Genomic DNA, 20,906 nt, shown 5'->3' with positions numbered 1-20,906 from the left:
TTATTGGACTGCACATTACATAAGATGAATCTCTGCAACAAAACTGTAGGAAATTCTTTCTCAAAAAGACTTTTCATCACAGCAGACTAAACAGAATTAGCTCACACATTTAAGTAATAAGACACAGCTGACCAAACAACGTATCTACTTATTTGATCAGCTTTAAAGACATCTGTTGTTACAAATCTACTTCATAAGTTAAAAAATGCAGTTTCAGTCCACCAGTTTTATTAGTTTAGACTGTCTAGGCTTATTAAGTTAGGAAATCTTGTTTGCATAGCTAATCACAACAGAATAACTGATCTACTAGTTTTCTTTTTAATTTTACTTCTTTTAGTTTTCAGTCTGTTTTTTTAACTTGGCAAACATTTAAAATGACTAGATGTATGTATAGCTCTGTATTGTTGCATTTAATTTAAAATATGTATGAAGAAAAAGTTCTATAATATGACATACTTTGATCATCTGAGCTTCAAAAGAACTACAAAGTAAATGAAGTACTGCACTATGGTTTTCTGGAGCATGGACGATACAGTATTGATGAAAAATTATGGATTTCTATTCACTGTATTTATATCCATTAATATTGCTGCAAACATGCCACCCAGTTCACAGCAAAGCAAACTTACAACTATATATGTTTTGCCTTATTGACTGCACTGTAAAGGATGCAATGTAAGGCACGGCTCTCCAGGACACAGAACAGGAAACCTTTTGGCATGAAGCACAGTATTTAAGAGAGGCATGGATATAGATAGGATTGCTGTGTGGACTGGGTAGTGACAGAGCTTAAAGCCTTTCATTCAAGAGAGTACTCACTCCAGGCCACACTTTTAGAGCAGACTAGCTATCTTATGGATAACTGAGATATAGTTTGGAAATATATATAAAGCCATTGCTCTTATGCAATTTCATTTTAAAAACTGAGTAATAACCAAAATCTTCTTTCAGGATAGTAAATTGAAGGTATGTTATCTCTGGCACTGTTTAATTAATAAAATACACTTGAAATCCTTAACTGGGGGGAGGGGGGAATGACCAAAAAAGCCCAGAAGAAAACTGACATGGGAAGCTGTTAAAACCACTGCCTTCACTCTGAAAAATTTTCCTGTCTCCAAGAAGTGTTAAACTATCCAAGGAACTGGTCTAGGAGTGACTACGTAATTCATGATATTTGGTACTTAAGGGTTTCAAAAGCTTGTAATAAAATAATGAACAATATTGGTTATGTTACAGTTCCTCTATCTTGCTCATTTTTTCTGAGGAAATTACCTCTGGAAAATAAATTGATAGGGCTAAGAGGGCCAAACAAATAAACCAAACTCTTCAAATAGGAAAAAGGCTTCCCCTGTATCATACATAATACAGAGTGCCTCTGAGACTGAAAAGATACCAATCAGAAATTCATCCAGCCATCTCAGGAGACAGGGGTGGTACTGCACATATTGTGAGAAATGTTAGGTACTTCTAGCAAAATATGCAATGTTCAGGCAGGGCCATTAAAGAAAAAAAAAACAACAAAACCCACAGAACAACCCCACCAAAAATAAGTGCAAATATATTCATCTGGGTAAAACAATCACCTGTATCTACACATGCATGCTATCTGCTCTCATTGCTGTCACTCCTGTCAGTCTGAAGTTGATAGGTAATGGCCCTATGATTCAGGGAAACTGCTGAAGTGTGTACTCAGGCTTCAGTCTGAGAGATGGGTTCATTTATCATCATAATAAGCTATTACCATTGATAGGTCACAACTCATTGAAGAGACAGTCAGTCTAATTGGCTCAATTCAGTTAGCTCTGGATGTGCCTCAAGGAGATGAGCAGTGCTTTGCAGGTAATATTCAATCACCCAACAAACCACTTGTTTAATAATTCATCACAGTTCAGACTGGGGTTCTAGCACATGATTATCCCTTCAATATGCCAAATATCTGGTCTTAACCCTTCTGTCTCTTGGGTCCGGAAGACAAAGGCAAATTCACTCTGTAGTTAGGGTAACCCTTGCTTCTAGAAACTTACTGAATATTTGAAATTTCCACTGAGGTATGCTTTCTAAAGAAATTTGTTGTAGTTAGCTAGAGTGTCTCTCAGGAAAATAAAATTTTTGCCCTCATCATTCTCTCCTGTTAAAGGTCAGCTTACAGTATGTAAACTTAATAGGAACGTAAAGTAATGGAGCTCGTTTTGCCTTCTAGAGACTTAAAAAAGCAGTATGGCTCCATTCAGAAATCTTTAGCAATCACATAATGATAGGGTGGATGAGACAGGGAATAGTCTATGTAAGACACAGGACTTAGAGGATTTAAAGGATGCTTCATACTCCCTTCAGATATTGTCACTCACAATATTAAAATGTTTAGAATAATGATTCTATGAAAAGAGAAGTTAAAACTAAACCAATAATTCAAGCTTCTGATCACTATTGTATTACTTTCTTGTCAGTTCTGGTTTCCATTTCAGTGTTCAATTCTTTGTCAGTATACTGCAGCCACGCCGAAAACTTCCTCTGCAACTGCTTTATTGTCAAAAGTTTTATGGTTCTATTTCTTCCACCACTTTCAGTGGTTGGTTGACCCTGGCCAGCAGCCAAACACCCATTTTCCTCTCACTTACTCCCCTCTCTCATGCAATGGGGAGAAAATAGAGGGAATGTGAAAAGACTTCTGGATCATTGAGAAGGGTTGGAGGGGAAGTCTTGACGCTGTGCAAGCTCTGTTCAGCAAGAGCCAAAAGCACAGCACCATACTGTGAAGACGTGAAGAAAGCCACTGTGAAGAAAGTCAACTTCAGCCCAGCTACACCCAGTATAGATGTTAAAATATTATGTTCATAACAGACTATCTGATGGTCTACCTTTCTCTTTTTCTTATTAAACTGAAACATACAAAAGTGATAATTTTGATACTTTTTGGATGACTGACTGGAAATTAATAAGTATGGAATATCACCCTCTGAAAATTAGTGTTTCTAAGGCACACACAGCATAATGGCCCTACCACTCACTAATAATTTATGAAAAAGTCAAGATTATATAGAATTTACAAAATTACTCATTTAATTTTTGATATAATTAGTTGCAGAGCAGGTTACTTCTCCCCAAACATAAAATTAAAAGCAGCTCTTTGTAAGCTCTTGGTTGAGCTTTCTTTCACTAATGATATCTTAAGTGAGTTTGTATCATTTTAAGCATTGATAAACCACTCTTCCTTCTTCTATATGCTAGTGAGTAATGGTGCTTTGTGTGTTAAAAATTAGTGACTCCTGACAACATTTTGTTGTACAAATATACAACCTTTTCATTAATGATAATGGATGTAAAATGCCATTAGCAAAGTTAGTTGAATAGGTCTCTCAGACCTATGAACTGATTAAAAATTCACGACAGCCATACAGTGAAATATGCGTCACACCAATTCACACATGTATATCTCTTAATTGCATCTGTACACAGGTGACTACTGCTTGGATTTGGGCACCTGTGTCGCGCTGGTTTGGTTTTAAAACTTCTTAATGACAGAAACTAAAGTTAGTCAATGAAGTTTAAGCACCAAAGCTTACTTTCTGAAGACAGATGAGAAGAAAAAGCAATGCTAATTCCTGTATGTAAAATGGAAATAATGGAATTTATCCATCTTGTAGAGAAGCTGCATGTCAAGAACATTTTGAGATTGTCAGATGCTACTGAGCACGCCAGACTTCAAAAACAATATAGTGCAGATTGGAAGTACTACAAATGGTTTGCAGAAAAGGCTGTTTCCCTTGTGCACCATCATAAATTCTCAGTACTTCTGCCCTTCTGCATGTTGCCTTTTTGATGTGGAAAAGTTGAACACACAAAATTCTAAAACTAAAGCTCAGTGGCATCACGTGATTTTACTAATGAGTTATAAAGTCAACAATTTCATTACATTCTAACTCAAGTTTTTGTAATTCATTTAAATTTAAAGTAAATTGTGGGGAGGTAAGTAAATCAAGCAGAAATAGCAACTCAGGTATTCATAAAGGGAAATCTGGAAGCTGAACTGAATGCTACCTCTTTGTGCTTCTCATATTTTGAGAATGACTTTTTAGTAGCCCTTACGTATACCCTTTTGGTGATAGGCATAAATTCCTTCATCACCCTTCTTTGTAACCCAGTATCTATCAACTAGATGTCTGGACTATAAATTCTGCCTGAGTAATGTAAGTGGATAAGTTGCATAAAACTCCATTAAACCCTTTACTTCTAGGTAACCTGTGATCAGCAAGGAACTCCAAATATAATTCTCAAAGCAAACGTTTATTTGCTGAAGTACTTAGCATGCAAAGGGATACAAGAGGAACAAAACCCCCATGTATCCTCTCTTTCATAAACTTCAGTTTTCCTCTGCAGTCTTAAGTAACCACTGTTCAATTTTGCTGTCTTTGTCTTGGGAATCAGCATCACGATACTTCTGTGAATGTTGATTATCCCGCAATACAAATCACCGGATATATCAATTCTTTTCAACTCAAAGACTTCTCTTCTTTTTTTCCTGCTTTGTTGGATCCTTCAGTATTTTTGTATTTGCGATCAAATATAAGAAGAGTAAGACTTTTCAATTGGCCAAGCACATTCCCCAATTTGCTTTCTTCCTCATTATTTCCTAACACCCCTCTATTCTCACACTAGCATTCACAGCCCTTCTTTTGTGAAACTACTTTATTTCCTGCTTGTTTCTCCATTTTTCAACTGCCACTATTGATTAAAACCCTTGCCTTCAAGGCAGACCTGGGTAAGCAGGTAATGCAAAGGACACTTGAGATTTATGAAATAATTTCACCAACAATAAATTTACTCTTTTCTCTACAGTAGTATAAGATGATTTTAGCACAAAGAAATTAAATGTATCTTGGCATACATGAAATACTGCAGTCAGTGGACTCAGCTAGACAGATTCCAAGACATGTTTCAGCTCATTTCCAAGGCACAAAAAGGCCATAACAGTCTACTGGGCATTCTTGGTTTTCCTTGCAATCACAATGGCTGTACTTGAACTGTCTCAACAGGCTATCCAAACATCATGAAAAGCACTAATGAGGAGAAAAGTGTGCAAAATTTTCTTATGTCTCTTGGTGGTGCTTTACAGTCATGGGTAGCTGAACCCCAAATAGAACTGTACTGATATTGTTATAATTTGTACTGGGGATCAGGCAAAATTTGGCTAGCCACAGCTGTGAAAAGATGCAAGGACCTACCCCTGTTTCATTTTGTGATGCCACGCTGACAGAGTATTTCAGCAAAGATAAAGAATTTAAAACTAATCATGTAATACAAATTAAGAAACAAAGAAAGCATCAGTCAGTTGTGGTTCAGACCTTTAAAATGTTTTGCTCTTCACTAGTATTCCTGTTATGTTTGTCTTATCCTTTCAATATTTGAATTTGCCTATTATCTCAATTTTTAGAAGCTATAGTGAAGTAAATGCTAATAAAATAAATAGCACATTTAGTATAAGTTGAAGACATCTTCATACTGTTGACTAAGTCCAATTACAATGCTGACTTAATTTTAGTCAAGGCAATTTAGATTGTGATTTAAAATAAAATTACATTGTTTATATTAGTTTAAGGTTTACTTGTTAAAAAATAAAAACTAAATAATAAACTATTCAGCTCTTTATCAGATGAATGTATTCAAATATGAAAGACAAAAGACACTGAAGTAGATGTCTTTACAAAATACATTTTTCTTCAGGTTCAAATGAATAATTTTCATTTTCTCCCACGTGTTGGCTGTTGACATTACTTAAAAGCTGATGATCTGCAGCAACTAACTCTGAATAACTTCAGGGGCATTACACTGGATGGAGATTTCTTGCATACTATGTGCTGTTGATGCTTATTACTATTTTTTTTACAAATATGGATAACATCCATATAACTCAACTATTTCATCCCGCTCAACCTTACAAGACATTACGAATCAATAAAAGTCTGTACAAAATTGGTTTTGATATGTTATACCTTATATTTGAGGATCGCATTCCCTACTCTTTACTTTTGCAAGCTTGGGGATGTTCTTTGATACACATTCCAATCTGGAGCTAAAACTCATTTCTGTGCAGAAGGTATAAAAAAGGAAGTATTGGATTTACCATCACTGCAGAAAAACCCTTGCACTGTTAGCAGATACTTCAAAGCACTGACATTATGTTACTAAATGGTGGCCTGCTAGACCTCTGCACTAGGGAACCAAATATTCTATATGAGGGCCTAAACTGTCCATATAACCATCTGAAAGAAAGAAGTATCTTATAAATGTGCACCAAAGAACATCACATCAGCCCACCTAAGTTTCACTATTTCACTTCACTGACAATAAAAGCAATAGACAGATGCTCAAAAAAATCAGTCTGCTGCCTAAATTTAAGACACAGCTGAGTGTTGGAATCATGTAGGCTAGGTCACTCACTGCTTTTCATGAAGCCAATGAATTTCAAACAAACTGATGGTAGAAAAAAGTGGCTTCCAACAACAATTTCATTTGCATCTCATACATTTATACCGAAAGGTGTTAGATTGTTCTCCTTCTTGAAGCAGGCAGTGAAAGCAAGAAAAAGTCATGGATCAACTCTATCATGTCCTGCGAACAAGAAAGTCTTGAGATCTGAAACCATGACAATACTAGATGAAGCTTTCTGGGTTTAGATGCATTAATAATTTAGGACAATTGATTCTGGCATTTCTGTTCCAGCTGATTATTGTATTATTTACGCTTCTTTATGTTTTGGGTTTCAACTCCCTCCCTCCCGTCTGGGAGCTGCACACTGCAATTTGCTTTGTATTATTCTGCCTTTTGCATCAGAATTGCCTAAGAAATGAAAACAAATGGAAGGAAATAAACATAAAAGCCACAAGAACCTAACTTATGACTATTTTATAATTCAATATTTAATCCTATGAGGTATTCTGGGCAGTCTGCAACAGATAGTATGTCACAAAACAAACTGTTCACTCCATCCCACTCCAGCTTTCCACAGTAGAGTACTTTTAAAGGGCTGATAGATTTTTAAAGTTTGTACGTATTGACTACAGGCTTATTACATTGTCTTAATTTCTGGACCCAAAGAAACATTGTCTTCTATAAGTCAGCAAATAGGTTACACAGCTAATTATAAAAGAACAGGAAAAATAAATGAAATGACTGTGTTAAACAAGTCCCCTTCCTGTTCCATATGCACAGACTCTGCACAAAACGTTCAGCTGTTTTCTTGGTTTCAACTAGAGGTTAGAGAAAGAGCAATGTATTCACCTTATGATTGCTTAAGTCTATGGAGTTGACAAACAAGATGTGCTAGAATTTTTCCAAAACATAACAATGCCTTTTATTCAAGCATCTTTTGCTTTAATTTTCAACATATTCTGACTTTATGAAGGAAGGACCAAATTACATTAACTTTGCATACACTGAATGGGATCACGCTGCACAGCTAGTTCAAATGACTCCTGTAAAACAACATTTGATGTAAGGAACTTCTTAATCTGAGTAAAATCTGTCAGTAAGCATATAGTAGTTTTGCGCAGAGGAGTTTTAGGGCTTATATCCTGTTGCTTGCAGCATTAATATCTGCTCAAAACCCAGACAGAGGAAGTAGAGGGGATGTATTACCTATTTTCTGTATGACTGTTGGGTGTTGAGACCTAACAATGGTCAGAGACCTGTATTCTGAGATGGCTACCACCCAAAGGTTGAACTAACCCATGACTGCTGACCAAGGCCAGTGCCCTAACCATCTGAAAGAGGCAGGGTGAATGTCCACCTTCATGCATAAAGCTGGCCCTTAGCAGAAAAAGGGACATAAAATTAGCAGCAGCAGAGAGAAAATAAAGTAGAGACACTTTCTCTAAAAAAAAGATGGGTATTTTCTCATGGAATCTTGTCCTGGTTCAGCTAGGATAGGGTTAAGTTTCTCCCAAGCAGGGGGAAGGGATCTCCAGGTGGGTTACTCACACCATGCTGATGTCAGGTCCGGGACGGCAGTGTGTGAAGCTTTCCTTTGTGGGTTTTGTCGCAGGAAGCACACGGTGGGCTGGCTGTGTTCACTGCGGTATTTCTCTGTATATCTTTTGTCTTGTGTATTGTTATTACTGTTTATTGTTGTTATTATTGTTATTGTTGTTGTTCAGATTGTTATTTATTACACGGTTGTATTAAATCTCCTCATATTTCAACCCCGGGGTTTGTGCCCTACTCAGTCTGAAGGTGGGGGAGGGACAATGGCAATGTGGTCTCCAGTCCCGGCAGGGCCTAAACCAGCACAAATCTCAAGTGGCCTCAACTGTCCCTCATGTGTATGCATCAGGCAGGGAGTCATATGTTTATTTAGATATGCTCCATATCATGTTTTCTTTTGGCTAATTGTAAATGGCTTCTACTCAGCATACAAATTATCAAATTGTGTTTTGATGAAGTGTCAAAGAAAAAGAGGCGGAGTATATACATGTCAGACTTCCGAAACATCACAAACACCTGACCATTCTACACTGACTTTAAAAAAACAAGCATTTCACGTCATCATGCTGAGTTTGGGATGATATTTTTAATTAATTTTATACTTTCCTTTCAGTGCTCTGAACATCATCAGAACATAACTTATCACTTTCAGAGAAATTTTTAAAATATTTTAGCATGGACACAAGTTTAAAACAAAGTGATAGATCCATTGTCAAAACAATTTAAGAAACTGCTAACAAAAAAACAAATGGGGTTTTCAAATACCTAAAATGTAATTACAGTTGATAGAATAAGACAATTTTTCAGTAACTCGAAGCTCTAACAGACTACAAGTCCTCATGATTGCTGCAATCCTTAGTTCAGTAGGCTATGATAAGGTAGGCAGGCAAGAAGATAAACTGTTTTATGATACCTATTAAAATGTTAATACGAGACATTTTAAATCTGTTCTCCCAAATTGTCCACTAGATATTTTATTTCTAGAAATTAAATTCCTTCAGATTATTCCCAAATGTATTCTGCATCAAAGACAGTGCTCAGTTTTTAACTCCAAATGCATATTATACAGTTAGACATGAAAAATAGCTGACTTTAAAAAAAAATTATCTGTACAACAAAGTTGAAGTTTCGGTAGCAGCATTTATATTTAGAAAACTAAAAGAATATGGTGATGTTCAAGTAATATCCTCATGTTATTGTTCCACTCTGATATAAACAAGAATCCTGTACCATCTATAGCCTCTTGTTATTTATAATGTTTCCTTAGAGACCCAAAGACCAGTATCACATAGCCTAGTGTCACCCAGATTTAAACAAAATAGAAAAAGCTGAAGGCTGAACACTCAGAAGCATCCTATTTATAATGCTTCTTTCATCCAAAAGAAGCATTTGGAGATGGATGTAAAACAAGCAGATAGCACACATATGGCAATCAACATTGTGGAGTCATATGCACAACATGCCATCTTTATATTAAAAGAATTATTTAAAATAAGGTTTTTGAGCTATATTTGAAAACTAAGAAATGCAGGACAGTTACTACCTTTTGTTACTCAATTTTATTTTGGGAATAGTATTTAAGAGCAATAATTTTAACAATATAAGAGAAAGGCATTTTGATATAACACGAGGTTTATAAATTACAATGGATGTGTTCATCTTGATGTAAGATTTCCTAAATGGTTCTCTGTATTTCCTACAACTAAAATTCTTTAAAAAGCTTGCCTGCTCTGAGATACCAATTATTCTACTGGAGCACAGCTAGCAATCACTCTCAAGACTGATTTTATCTAGTTTCAGCTATTTGGTTTTATCCAGTTACAGCCTGTGCTGGTTTTGGCTGGGATAGAGTTAATGCTCTTCATAGTAGCTAGTATGGGGCTATATTTTAGATTTGTGCTGAAAACAATGTTGATAACACAGGGATATTTTCATTACTTTTGAGCAGTGCTGACACAGAGTCAAGCCCTTTTCTGCTCCTCACCCCACCTCACCAGCGAGGAGGCTGGGGGTGCCCAAGGAGTTGGGAGGGGACACAGCTGGGACAGCTGACCCCAACCGACCAAAGGGATATTCCATACCGTATGGTGTCATGCTCACCATATAAAGCTGGGGAAAAAGAAGGAAGAGGGGGACGTTTGGAATGATGGCGTTTGTCTTCCCAGGTAACTGTCATGCATGATAGAGCCCTGCTTTCCTGGGGATGGGCTGAGCACCTGCCTGCCTGTGGGAAGGGGTGAATGAATTCCTTGTTTTGCTTTGCTTGCACATGCAGGTTTTGTTTTACCTATTAAATGGTCTTTATCTCAAACCACAAGTTTTTTTCTCACTTTTACCCTTCTGATTCTCTCCCCCATCCCAGCAGGGAGGGGAGTGAGTGAGTGAGTGAGTGAGGGGCTGTGTGGTGCTGGCTGGGGTTAAAACACAGCACAGCTATTCAGAGAAATGTTTTACTGAGTTTACAAATAAGGACTCTCAACATTCCATCTCCCTTTCCCTTTCCATAGCATAAATCATATGGCCTAAGCATGTCATTATGACTATAATTTACATGATGCAACATGACAGTTAAGATGTACTGTGGTAATTTGTGAGTGCTTTCAGTACTATTGTAGTATCAAAAATTTATATGGTTCAGTTATTAAGGCAAATTGCTTCATTCATACGGAGATATCTGACAGTAACCACAAAGGACCTCCAAATTACACTGAAAAAGTATCTTCCATGTTCAAATACTTTGTGCACATTCTTACCATTATTTTGTTCACTGAATAGAAGCAGGATGAAATTCTGTCTCAAAAAGTATCAGTTCATAGCTCAGGGTAAATTCACCAGACATGGAAGATTATAGAAGAAACTCTCCCTTGCCCAGCTAAATGAGCCTGACTATCTTTAACAATTTATAGCCATGAACAGGATGCCCAATTCTTTGGAATGATGCTATTTAGTTTCAACATGCTCACTTACCTTCTGTCATGTTGATTTTCAGCCAGCAGGAAGAAAATAAATAAATAAGACGTTGACTAGACCAAAGAGACTACAGAGGAAAATGTGCTCAAGTGTATTAGCGTTAGCTCTTCTGATAAGTTTTAGCATAATCAGGGTTACAGTAAATGAAAAGCTGTTTAGCTTTCTTCACATTTAGGACTCATTCAGTCCTCAGTTCTACTGTCTGGAAAAAAATGAGATTTTCATGAAGGTATCATGTATGATAGCAGAAAGTGTAAGGGTGAAAAGCCTAACAGTCAGACCACTAAAGCATCCAAGACTTTAGAAAGCAAATATTTGGTATCAACCTGCAGGGCATGACTATGCAAGTAACATGCACACATGGACACATGCAGACTTGGATAAATATATGCATTAGAACTGGCACAGAGCTCACAACAGCATTTTTCGAGTTCTAGGGCAGAGAGCTCCCCACACATAAGTTTCTTGCCAAACATTAAAGTTTTGTAACACACCCCCACAACATCTGATACACAACTTGCATCTCTGAAAAGCAGACGAGGGAACTGGTTTTCAAAGCTGAGGACAAGGTGGGAAGAGAACAGGACAAGCTGAACCACACACCAGCTAACTCATTCATGCTGCCAACTATACAGACTTCTCTAATACGTGACAGCAGAAGCCCAAAGAGGGCTCAAGGTCAAAGACACTTAGTTAATTTTCTCTAAACTTTTTGCCTCACAAGGATACTCCATACACTTAATTCCTTTCTGCTTGCAATTTTGCTGGTCAGATAGCTACCCAACTTAATCTTCTCTCAGCTCCACCCCCCTTCAAAGGCTTGCTTCTCTCCTCAATAAATCAAATTAGCGTTTAGGCAAGTACCATCTGCACTTACTTTGTTGCCCAAATAAGAACTGGGTGCACTCCAGTAATAAGTCTGTGGCAGTACTTTTCGGGCAGCCACGTTGCTGATGCTAAATTGCTGATGTCCATCAAATCTTCTTTGCTTGGGCGTAACTCTGATGAGACCCAGTAAGTCAGTCAAATACCAGCCATTCATGTCTTCTATCTACAATGACAAAAAACCCAAACCAAACCAGACCACATTACAATGAAAATCAGTTCATCAGTCATTTCAGTAGTCACAGCTTCTCATTATTCCATTAAAAAAAAAAACAAACAAAAACCAAACCAAAAACCAACCGGTTAAGTTTATATGATTAATAGCAGTTTAGAACAAAGGAAACAACAAAGCAGTAACAGCAAAAATTTCTCCTATTGAATGTGACTGGGAGTTCTTTTGAGTAACTTCTGAGTACTTTGAAATAACTATAAGTATATGCTTTTTCTGCTTCATGTGGTCCAGAGTGAGGAGGAAATTCTATCGTACAAACATATGCATAAGAATATCTCCAAATACTATAAAAATTTTCAATAAATATCAATCTATAATATCTGTTCAGAGGGTACAGAAGATGATCTGACAAATGAATATACATTTTCTGATTGTTGTAGACAGCATAATTTATATTCATTTGTAAGTCTAATGCCTTACAACTTACAAGTTCAAATATACATTTTTTAGAATGCCAAAGCAAAGCTGGAAAGCACAAGAACTTAAATTTCTGAAATCCCGTAACTAGAAATGAATCATCAGAGAAGATGTTCATACAAGGATGGCTTCTGGAGCCTGGGTACAAGCAGAACAATAAATTAGCTCGGCCATAGGATGAAAGATTTGCCAGATGCTGGCATGTAAATGAGCACACTAGGAATATCTGATTTCACTTGTAGACTTCCAGTATACCGGTACAGACAAAACCAGGAGCTAGTAGACCTGGAACACATTTCCCAAACTCAGTCTACAGACATGGATATGTAGCACACATCCGTTACAGCGGAATCAGTATCTCAGCTTTGAGAACTAATTTAAAGTTTAGAGTGTATTTTCAGGTTAAAGACATTTTTCTACAGCAGAAATAAGAACAGTAGGTTCATCTCCCTTTGACATCCTTTCCTAGGAATGCAGTAGGCAAAAGAAATTCACTCAAAATGCCCCCTGTAGGGCATCCCTTTCTCTTACATAACCTGTGGTCTGCACATTTAATGTTTCAAAATTCTTAATTATTTCAGGTCTGGAAAAGAGGTTACCCTGTGGATATATTGCATTTAACTCAGGAGTGATTACGTATGCACATTCCAGGACTGAGTTTATGCACATGTCTTTCCTTTTGACTCTTATATCTTTTGCACTTCTCTCTGTTCAACTGCACTTTTCCAGAACTTTCTCACAATGAAGAGACAAAAAAGCTTGTAAGCATTTTCTTTTGGATAAATGAAAAATATACGGGGCATAAAAGAACATGCATGATTTTTATAATAAGAGGCAGTCTGATGTCAATACATAGTGACATCATACAGAAACACAAAATACATGTACTGATATGCCATGATTTTTCTTACATTTCTGTAGGTAAGGTGAGAATGTGTGCAGATGTTTGTTTTCCCAGAGCAGAAACATTCCTCACAGCCTTTGGGATTATTTTGCTGCAGATTGAAGAAGCCTGGTTTGCACCGATCACAGTTTTCTCCTTCAACATGTTCCTGGAAATGCACATTAGAATATTACTTCAGTTATCATAGGTTAGAACTTGAAATCACCAGCTTTATAGTCTGCAGGAGGGTATAAATACAGAACTGTAAAGAAATTTGTAGGAAAGACTATTCTCTTTGTGAATATTAGGAGCATATCCTCTACACAATAAAAGTTACTATGGCTGCATATAAGTAATAGGACACAAAATTTGGACATTATAAGACTAAATTTTTCTTCTACATGAATGGACATACCTGATTTCAGGAAATAATCTAATTTATCTCCTTTACACTTAAGAGTGTCAGATGGAAGGAAGTGTGGACACAATGTTACAGCCTCAACAACTGTGGTTTGTAGGAATGGCTAGAAAATCTTTGTGTGAGCAAATGATGCAAACTACAGGTACATAGTATTAGCTGTACCAATCACTCAGCATAGCATTTTTTCAGCGGTCTGTCATTAATAGCTGAATTCAGGCTAAATCCACGTGTTAAAAGGGCTACATTTCTTCTTTCCATATCTACATGTGTTTGCCAGTGACAGTCAGGTCTGCAAACACCTCCTGCAGAAAGACAGGCAGTAAACATACATGAAGAATTCTAAACTTAGCATTTGGTAATTATTTTTTCAGAGAAAGCTTATGTTATGCATTAATTAAGTCCTGTTACCTTACAAAATAAGTTGATTTGCCCTATAGGTGAAGATAAACTAGCTCTTCTATAAGGAGTATATTGCAAAAGGCTCACGCTATTATGTTGGCTTAGTAATTTGGTATTTTTCGCAAGATAGCCCAGAAAATTCTTTCCTTTCAAAAGTGTTATATACAGTATCTTAAATCCTGGAGACAGTGCTTTATGGTATGCACACAGGACCTAACTGTTGGCTTCACGTCAGCAGAGACTGAACACATTAAAAAAAAAAGCCTGCCTACGCTGTGTAGTCTGTGGTTGCTTGAAATACACAGCTCTAAAGTAAGTTCACCAAAAGCCATTTGATAGCCTCCTGGTGAAGATCTAGCAAAGATGGAAAAAGCAGGGAAAAGTATGTGGAGGTATGGGGAGAAAGGATAGCACACATGGATTAAAAGAAAATATGGACAATGAAGGGGAAAATGTAAGGACAGGTAAAGGAGAGAAAGTTAAAATGTAAATAGGTTTTCATCATTAATTATACAGTAACAATATGTGCAGCAAAATATCTTTGCTCTCTCTCTTTATTGCTGTGCTGTATGTATGCTCCTCTTCAACAACATCATACAGATTCTGACCAATAAACCAAAAATCTCTTTAATAGAACTCAAGGCTTATCAGTCAATCACTGTTAATTTCAACATTTCATTAATTTAAAGAATGGTATTTTTACATTTCCACCAGCAATCTCAGGATTAATCAATGCATATTATTGCCACCAGATATGCTGAAATCACCCAGCTACTCATGCTTCATATGAAAAATAACAATTGGGAACTCACAGGCATTCAAATGCCCTCACACACAATTCTACTAACTGGACTTTTGAACCCTGCTCCCAGAAGTTTCAGACCCTGCTGACGTGCTTAGTGTGTGTGGAGTGGAAAGGGTAAAATAATAATAAAAAAGAGCTGCAAAGTGAAAGTATGTGTTTAAACAAGAAGTTGTCCTATTCTGCAGTCACTAGCATGTCATCAGTGAGTAAAACCCATATAATTCTATTGAGTAGGCAGCAAATTTGGTGGATAATAGATATATAAAACTGCAAGTTGGAAAGGAGATCTAACCCATCCTTCAGCCAATGAAGCAATTTTCTACAAATTCATTTATTTCTGAATACTGTGTTAGTCAAGTTTTAAATTATGCAAAGATAAGACTTTGACCATACAACTTCAGAGAGTTCTCTGAGATAATTAGTGATAAAACAAGCGTTTACACTTGTCCCTCACCTTTCTGTACTTTAGTTTACTCTGGCTAATGTGGTAAAGATAACAATCTAATGCTCGCGTTGTTGCATTTTTCTGCTTACAGTTAGAACTGTTTTTCAGCAGTCAATTTCCTTTACAAGAAAACTATCTTTAGTACATTTAAAGCTCATCATATGTAATTGAAAGATGTGATTAAAAGAAGGGAAGCATTTTGCCTAAGACCTGCTATTAACTTGTCCAGACATCCCACTTTATTCTTCATATGGAGCATAACTAATCTGATGATTTCAGTGTCCCTTTGACCATAATCTACTTTGATTTGAATTTGAAGATTGGTAGTGAAAATAAATGTGTATGTATCTGTATCTCAACTATCTGCAAAGGGTATCATTATTCTCCCACAAGCACTTAAAAAGGGATTAGAGGAGCAGAAAGGAAACAAAGGATGAATAGCAGGGAAAAGGTGTATATAATGTGGATTCTCTGGGATATGAACAGTTATCTCTATTCTGTATTTGTCCATTTTTATCTGATTGTACTAACAGGTCAGTTTGGCATTACACAAATAATGTCATAATAATATCAATCATTCAGCAGTGATTATCTTGTGTTTGGCATATGACGCCTTCATCAAAGCTCCCTTTCAAGTCAGAATATAGCAAAAGCACCCCTTTTCTGATCTTCTAGACTTGATAGCTAAGGAATTAGAACTGTGATATGGATAGATTTTATTTCTGACAGAAAGCATGTGACCGTTACATAAAGTGAAGATAAGGTTAATTCTCTGAGTAGATTTCAGTGCTATTCAGCTGTCACACCAGAGCTTTATGTGTGCATGAAGCATGAGCTGATAGATTGAAGTATTTTTGTACAATCTTGTATTTAAGGACATAATGTAAGTATTTTTAAATCCACAATTGTGACTAATTCTTTTAATTAAATGCTGGAAGGAAACTCCCACAAGTACAACACAGAAAAATTGACCCACAGTAAAGTAAACTGTCCTTTGGGTCTATTCATTGTCACTTACTAAACTGTGGCTTACAGAGCACCACCATTTCTAAAGCATTTCTGGATACAGGTATTTTATAAGAAGTGGATGCATGTGTTTTTAGAAGTTTTGTATTTCAATATAATATCTATATATAATTTTCTGGAGGTACATGAAGGCACACAGAGAAAATAATTCTTAAATTTTCTTCCTAGAAATTAAGAAATTCATCCTATAGAAAGGGGGGATTATTATTTTTTTAAATATGTTAGAGATTTCTAAACAACTATTCCAAGGCAGGAAAGAATGCTCTCAGTTTGGAATTTAGCAAGAAAAGAGGATCCTTAACAACAACTCCTAAAAGACAACTTTGTTGTTTGTTTGAATACATCATCAGTTCAACTCATTTTCTCTTCTGAACTCGTATTACAGGTCAGTTTTAGAGCCCAGAATAATTTAAACATATAGTTTCTGAGTAGATGAGGGTGTGAGTTTGAAACAAATGATTCACAGGCTTCTTAAGTATCTGTTCATTACAGATTTCTAAGGACTTGCATATCTGGCAGCAGGCTCCTAGGTACCTATGCTACTTACAGTGAGTACTGAGACAACACGAGACAATCTAAAGACTTGACAGGACCAAGAACAAGTGTTTTATGAGAAGTGACTAACATTGCTATTAACTCTGCTAGACTGGACAGTGGAATGCTACTGTATGATAGAAAGCCATTAATTGCAATCTTTCAATATCATTAGTATCTTCCTATGGCTCAGAAGAATCTGACATCCATACCTTGCAGATGCAGGGACCTATGCAAGGGTCAGCATTCACACTGCCTTTCACTGAGCAGTTGCAGGGCAGGCACTCAGGATATCCTATATAACCCAAGGCACATCTATTGCAGCTCTCTCCTGCATAGCCAGTCTTGCAGTGACAGAAGCCAGGCAACATATCTGTGGGAAGAGGGAGAAAACATGAGACATATTTGATTTATCATTATTATTATCATCACATATGTGTGTTAGAGTGCTCAAAGCAACACCTTTGGTATGTGTAACATAAGGGTGTTTACTGTGGGTCAGACCATATGTCTGTTTAACTCAGCATCCTGTCTGAGAGGCTAGAATAAAAGCATGTAAGAATAGAGCAAGCATACAGTGATTTGAATTCTAAGCTTCCAGAAATATGCATATTAGAGATCTTCTGAACTGAAACATCCTTACTTCCTTGCATCAAACAGTCCCTGAAAAGCTTGTCTTCCATTAATTCACCTAATCGCCTTTGAATATGCTTTTACTTTCAGAAACCATAAAGCTCTCTCGCAGTAAATTCCACATTTAGCCATGCGTAGTATGAAAGAAAACACTGATGTGTGTTAAACCTGTATTTATTGCTCTCTAATTTTCATCACAGAAACCAGCAAGTAACCAATTCCCTATTCACTTCTTTCCTGTCATCTGTGATTTCAATATGCCTCCACCATATCCCACAAGACATTTTTATTTCATACACCAAAAACTCCTAAGCCTATTTAATATCTCCTTACACAGAAACTGCTTTGTATGGCTGAAAATCTCCATTCCAATAAATTATTTAAGGGGAAGGGAGTGCATAGCATGGACCTATAAATGGTTTGATGATTTTTTAACTTTTTTTTTTTTTAAAACATCAGTAATATTTCCTAAGGCTCTGTTGACCTTTTTGACTACCTCTGAGCCAGCGCTAAGCTGATACATCAGGGCACAGTCCACTGTAATTCTAAGAGCTGTTTCACAACTAGTAGTGCCTAACTCAGAAATCACTGTAATCAATGTACAAGTAGATCTACTTTTCTCTGTGTTCTAGTTTTCCTTTAATCGCTACAGAAATTCATGTTATTTTACTACCCAGCCACTGACTATCTTGAGATCTTTCTGAACATTTTGCAGTTCTTTCATTTTTCTATGCTGAAAGATTTTGTACTTGCTAACTTTGTCACCTTCCTACTCATCTCTTTTCCAGGTTAAATATGAATATTTTCAACAGTTCATATTGATCATCACTGTCAAAATGGTCCATTTATTCTTTTAACCAAGTACTAATCCATGAAAGAACCTTTCCTCCTTATTCTATTACACTTTCTTTCATGATCTTTGGTTAAAGATCTTGTCAAAACTTTTTGAAAATCAAAATATAATATTAATCAAATGAGCCTTTGTTCACATGTTCATTGAATCCTTCAAACAGATTCTTAAGGCACATTGGCCTCTACAAAAAAACTGATCTTGAGTTTTGCCCATTTCTGTCACAGTTCAGAAATGGTATAAATCATTTACTGGAGTTCTACTGATTTGCTTGGTACAGAAACCAGACCTTCTGATTCTAGTTTCCTGGAACCCTCTCTCTGACTTTTACAAGTTGGATAAAGAGTTTCTATTTATTAATGTAAGTTTTTAAAAGTATTATAAACTATATTTAATGCTTCAAGCAACTCCATTATTAACTACATCCAGAAGCCATGGAGAAATACAATATATACTGGATAAATTTTTATTCTTCATTTATCAGCTTGCTCTAAACCTGACACTTCTGTTTGAGACAGTTCTTCTGACTTGTCCCCATGAACAAAGACTCCCAAACGGGAAATTCCCTGAGCTCTTCTATTCTCTGATATCAATTAATTAATCTACCTTTTCTGTGTGTCCTTTGCTTTCTTGAGATCTCTAGTTATAACTTGATTGCAACTTAATCATATTTAACTACTTCTGAATTTGAAACTCTGCCACTGTTCGTGATTCTGATTTATCTGAAGAAGTAATTCTTAGCAACATTTAAGCATTTAGCAAATTATTCCTTAATATATATGTATGTGTTGAGTATGACTTTCCAGAATCTGTCATAATTTATGTCCTTTCCTATTATTCTCAATTGGATATAACTTCTGCTTTTTCAGGGAGCTTCTTTTTTATTGTTTAAATAGATTTTTTTTTCTAGATTAATTGCATTGCTTGAATCATTCTGAACTACAGAAATGCATCTTCCCTGTATGTCTAATATGCAGTCTATAAACCCTGTGCTTGCCACTGGCAATCTTGTTCATTTTGATTTTCTTTTTAAAGGTTTTCTTGGTTTGATTAATTCTCACTCCTACAAGAATGCTGAATTTGACTGTGCTTCAAGAGAAGAGTTTTAAACCACTTCCTCATGCATAAATCCAGAGGTGCTTCTCTTTTTATCGTTTCCCTAGCTGTTTGGAGCAGCAGTCACCTACAGGAGTTTTAAATTATATTATCTGTTAATCTAGAGATACATGAAATTCAATCTGTCTTCTCTAACCTTGCAGCCTCTTTGATCTCCTGCAGCACATCATATTGACTGTCACCTTCTTGATCTGTCCTAATTATACGCAGAATTTCTGTGCATGAAATTGCTGTTACTTACTATCATGAAATCACGTGCATCATAGGTTTTGATGCCTGTGTCCCATCTGATTCTCAAATTTCTGAGTTACCCTCCTCTCAGTTAGCCACTAACGAGGTCCCATAGCACAGCCGGCCTCACGCTCTTTTGTAATCTAGGTCAATGCATAGTAGCTGGACAATCTTGTCTTATGAGAGAAACTTCTGTTCCTTCCAGATGAAAATATGCTGGGTTCAACAGGAAAACACATGGGCCAGACTAACTCTTCAGAAGTGAGTCGGTCTTATTTGAAAGCTTCAAGAAGTCATTCTTAGGTTCATGAGTTACATCTCAACAAACTCAAATTCAATTAAATGTCTCATCATGGAACAACTCCCAAATACTCATTTAACTCTATGGTCTCTTCTCCACTGCCCAGTCAGTTCCTTATTTTAGTTCGCCGTCAAGAACCTTCCCTTATCCTGCTCTTTCCTTTCTCTGAAGTAAGAGACACCAGGATGGGGAACTCCACTGTCACGAGCCCAGCACTATTCCTTCTTACGCAGTATATACACAGTAGTGGATAACCTTCAGCCTACCATCTATCAAGAGACCTCACACTCCACAACAGAGAGAGCAAGGTGTAGAGACTACTGTCGTATATTCTTCCAGCTCTTATGCTTGTTGATACAATTTGTCTGTATATTTTATTTGGCTCAATGCCTTCTTTCATTTACAGCACTTGCAAGATCTAGGCTGTCACTGTATTACACAGTATGTAAATTCCTGTCAGTGTCCCCACTGGTTATCTTTGACCAGATTTCTGTAGCGCATATGTAGTGCATAGTATGTCAAGAGCCTAATTACATTTCAATTTAGGGCAGATATTTCAGGTCTGTCTTTTGTTGCTGTTGCAAAGAACTAACATTTCAGCAGAAGCACATCTTCTTTTGCTTTCGGTCTATTACTTCATAGGCTTTGCTTGAATGCAGCTTTATTTGTTGAAGCTGTTATTCCCTGTTTGCTACCTGAATATTACCAATTTCTGTCCTATGTTTGAGTGTACAGAGGTTTTGAAAGCTCATCCTAGAGGATGAGTCATCTTGAAATA

At 36.6% G+C, this 20,906-nt stretch overlaps 1 protein-coding gene across 1 annotated transcript in view; it reads right to left on the bottom strand.

The window, feature by feature from the left end:
- The window catches only part of LAMA2 (laminin subunit alpha 2), a 303,552-nt gene that overhangs the window by 201,957 nt on the left and 80,689 nt on the right, over positions 1 to 20,906 (bottom strand). The window contains exons 10-12 of the mRNA XM_026844883.1: positions 17,210 to 17,370; positions 13,396 to 13,536; positions 11,828 to 12,001 (exon numbers count right to left, since the gene is read on the bottom strand). Coding sequence (XP_026700684.1) covers positions 11,828 to 12,001; positions 13,396 to 13,536; positions 17,210 to 17,370 — 476 coding nt within the window. The remainder of the gene's footprint in view (positions 1 to 11,827; positions 12,002 to 13,395; positions 13,537 to 17,209; positions 17,371 to 20,906) is intronic.

Source organism: Athene cunicularia, assembly GCF_003259725.1.
Source record: "Athene cunicularia isolate RWA chromosome 3 unlocalized genomic scaffold, athCun1 chr3_part1, whole genome shotgun sequence".
NCBI classification, from domain to species: domain Eukaryota; kingdom Metazoa; phylum Chordata; class Aves; order Strigiformes; family Strigidae; genus Athene; species Athene cunicularia.
This window is presented reverse-complemented; position numbering and strand designations above follow the sequence as displayed.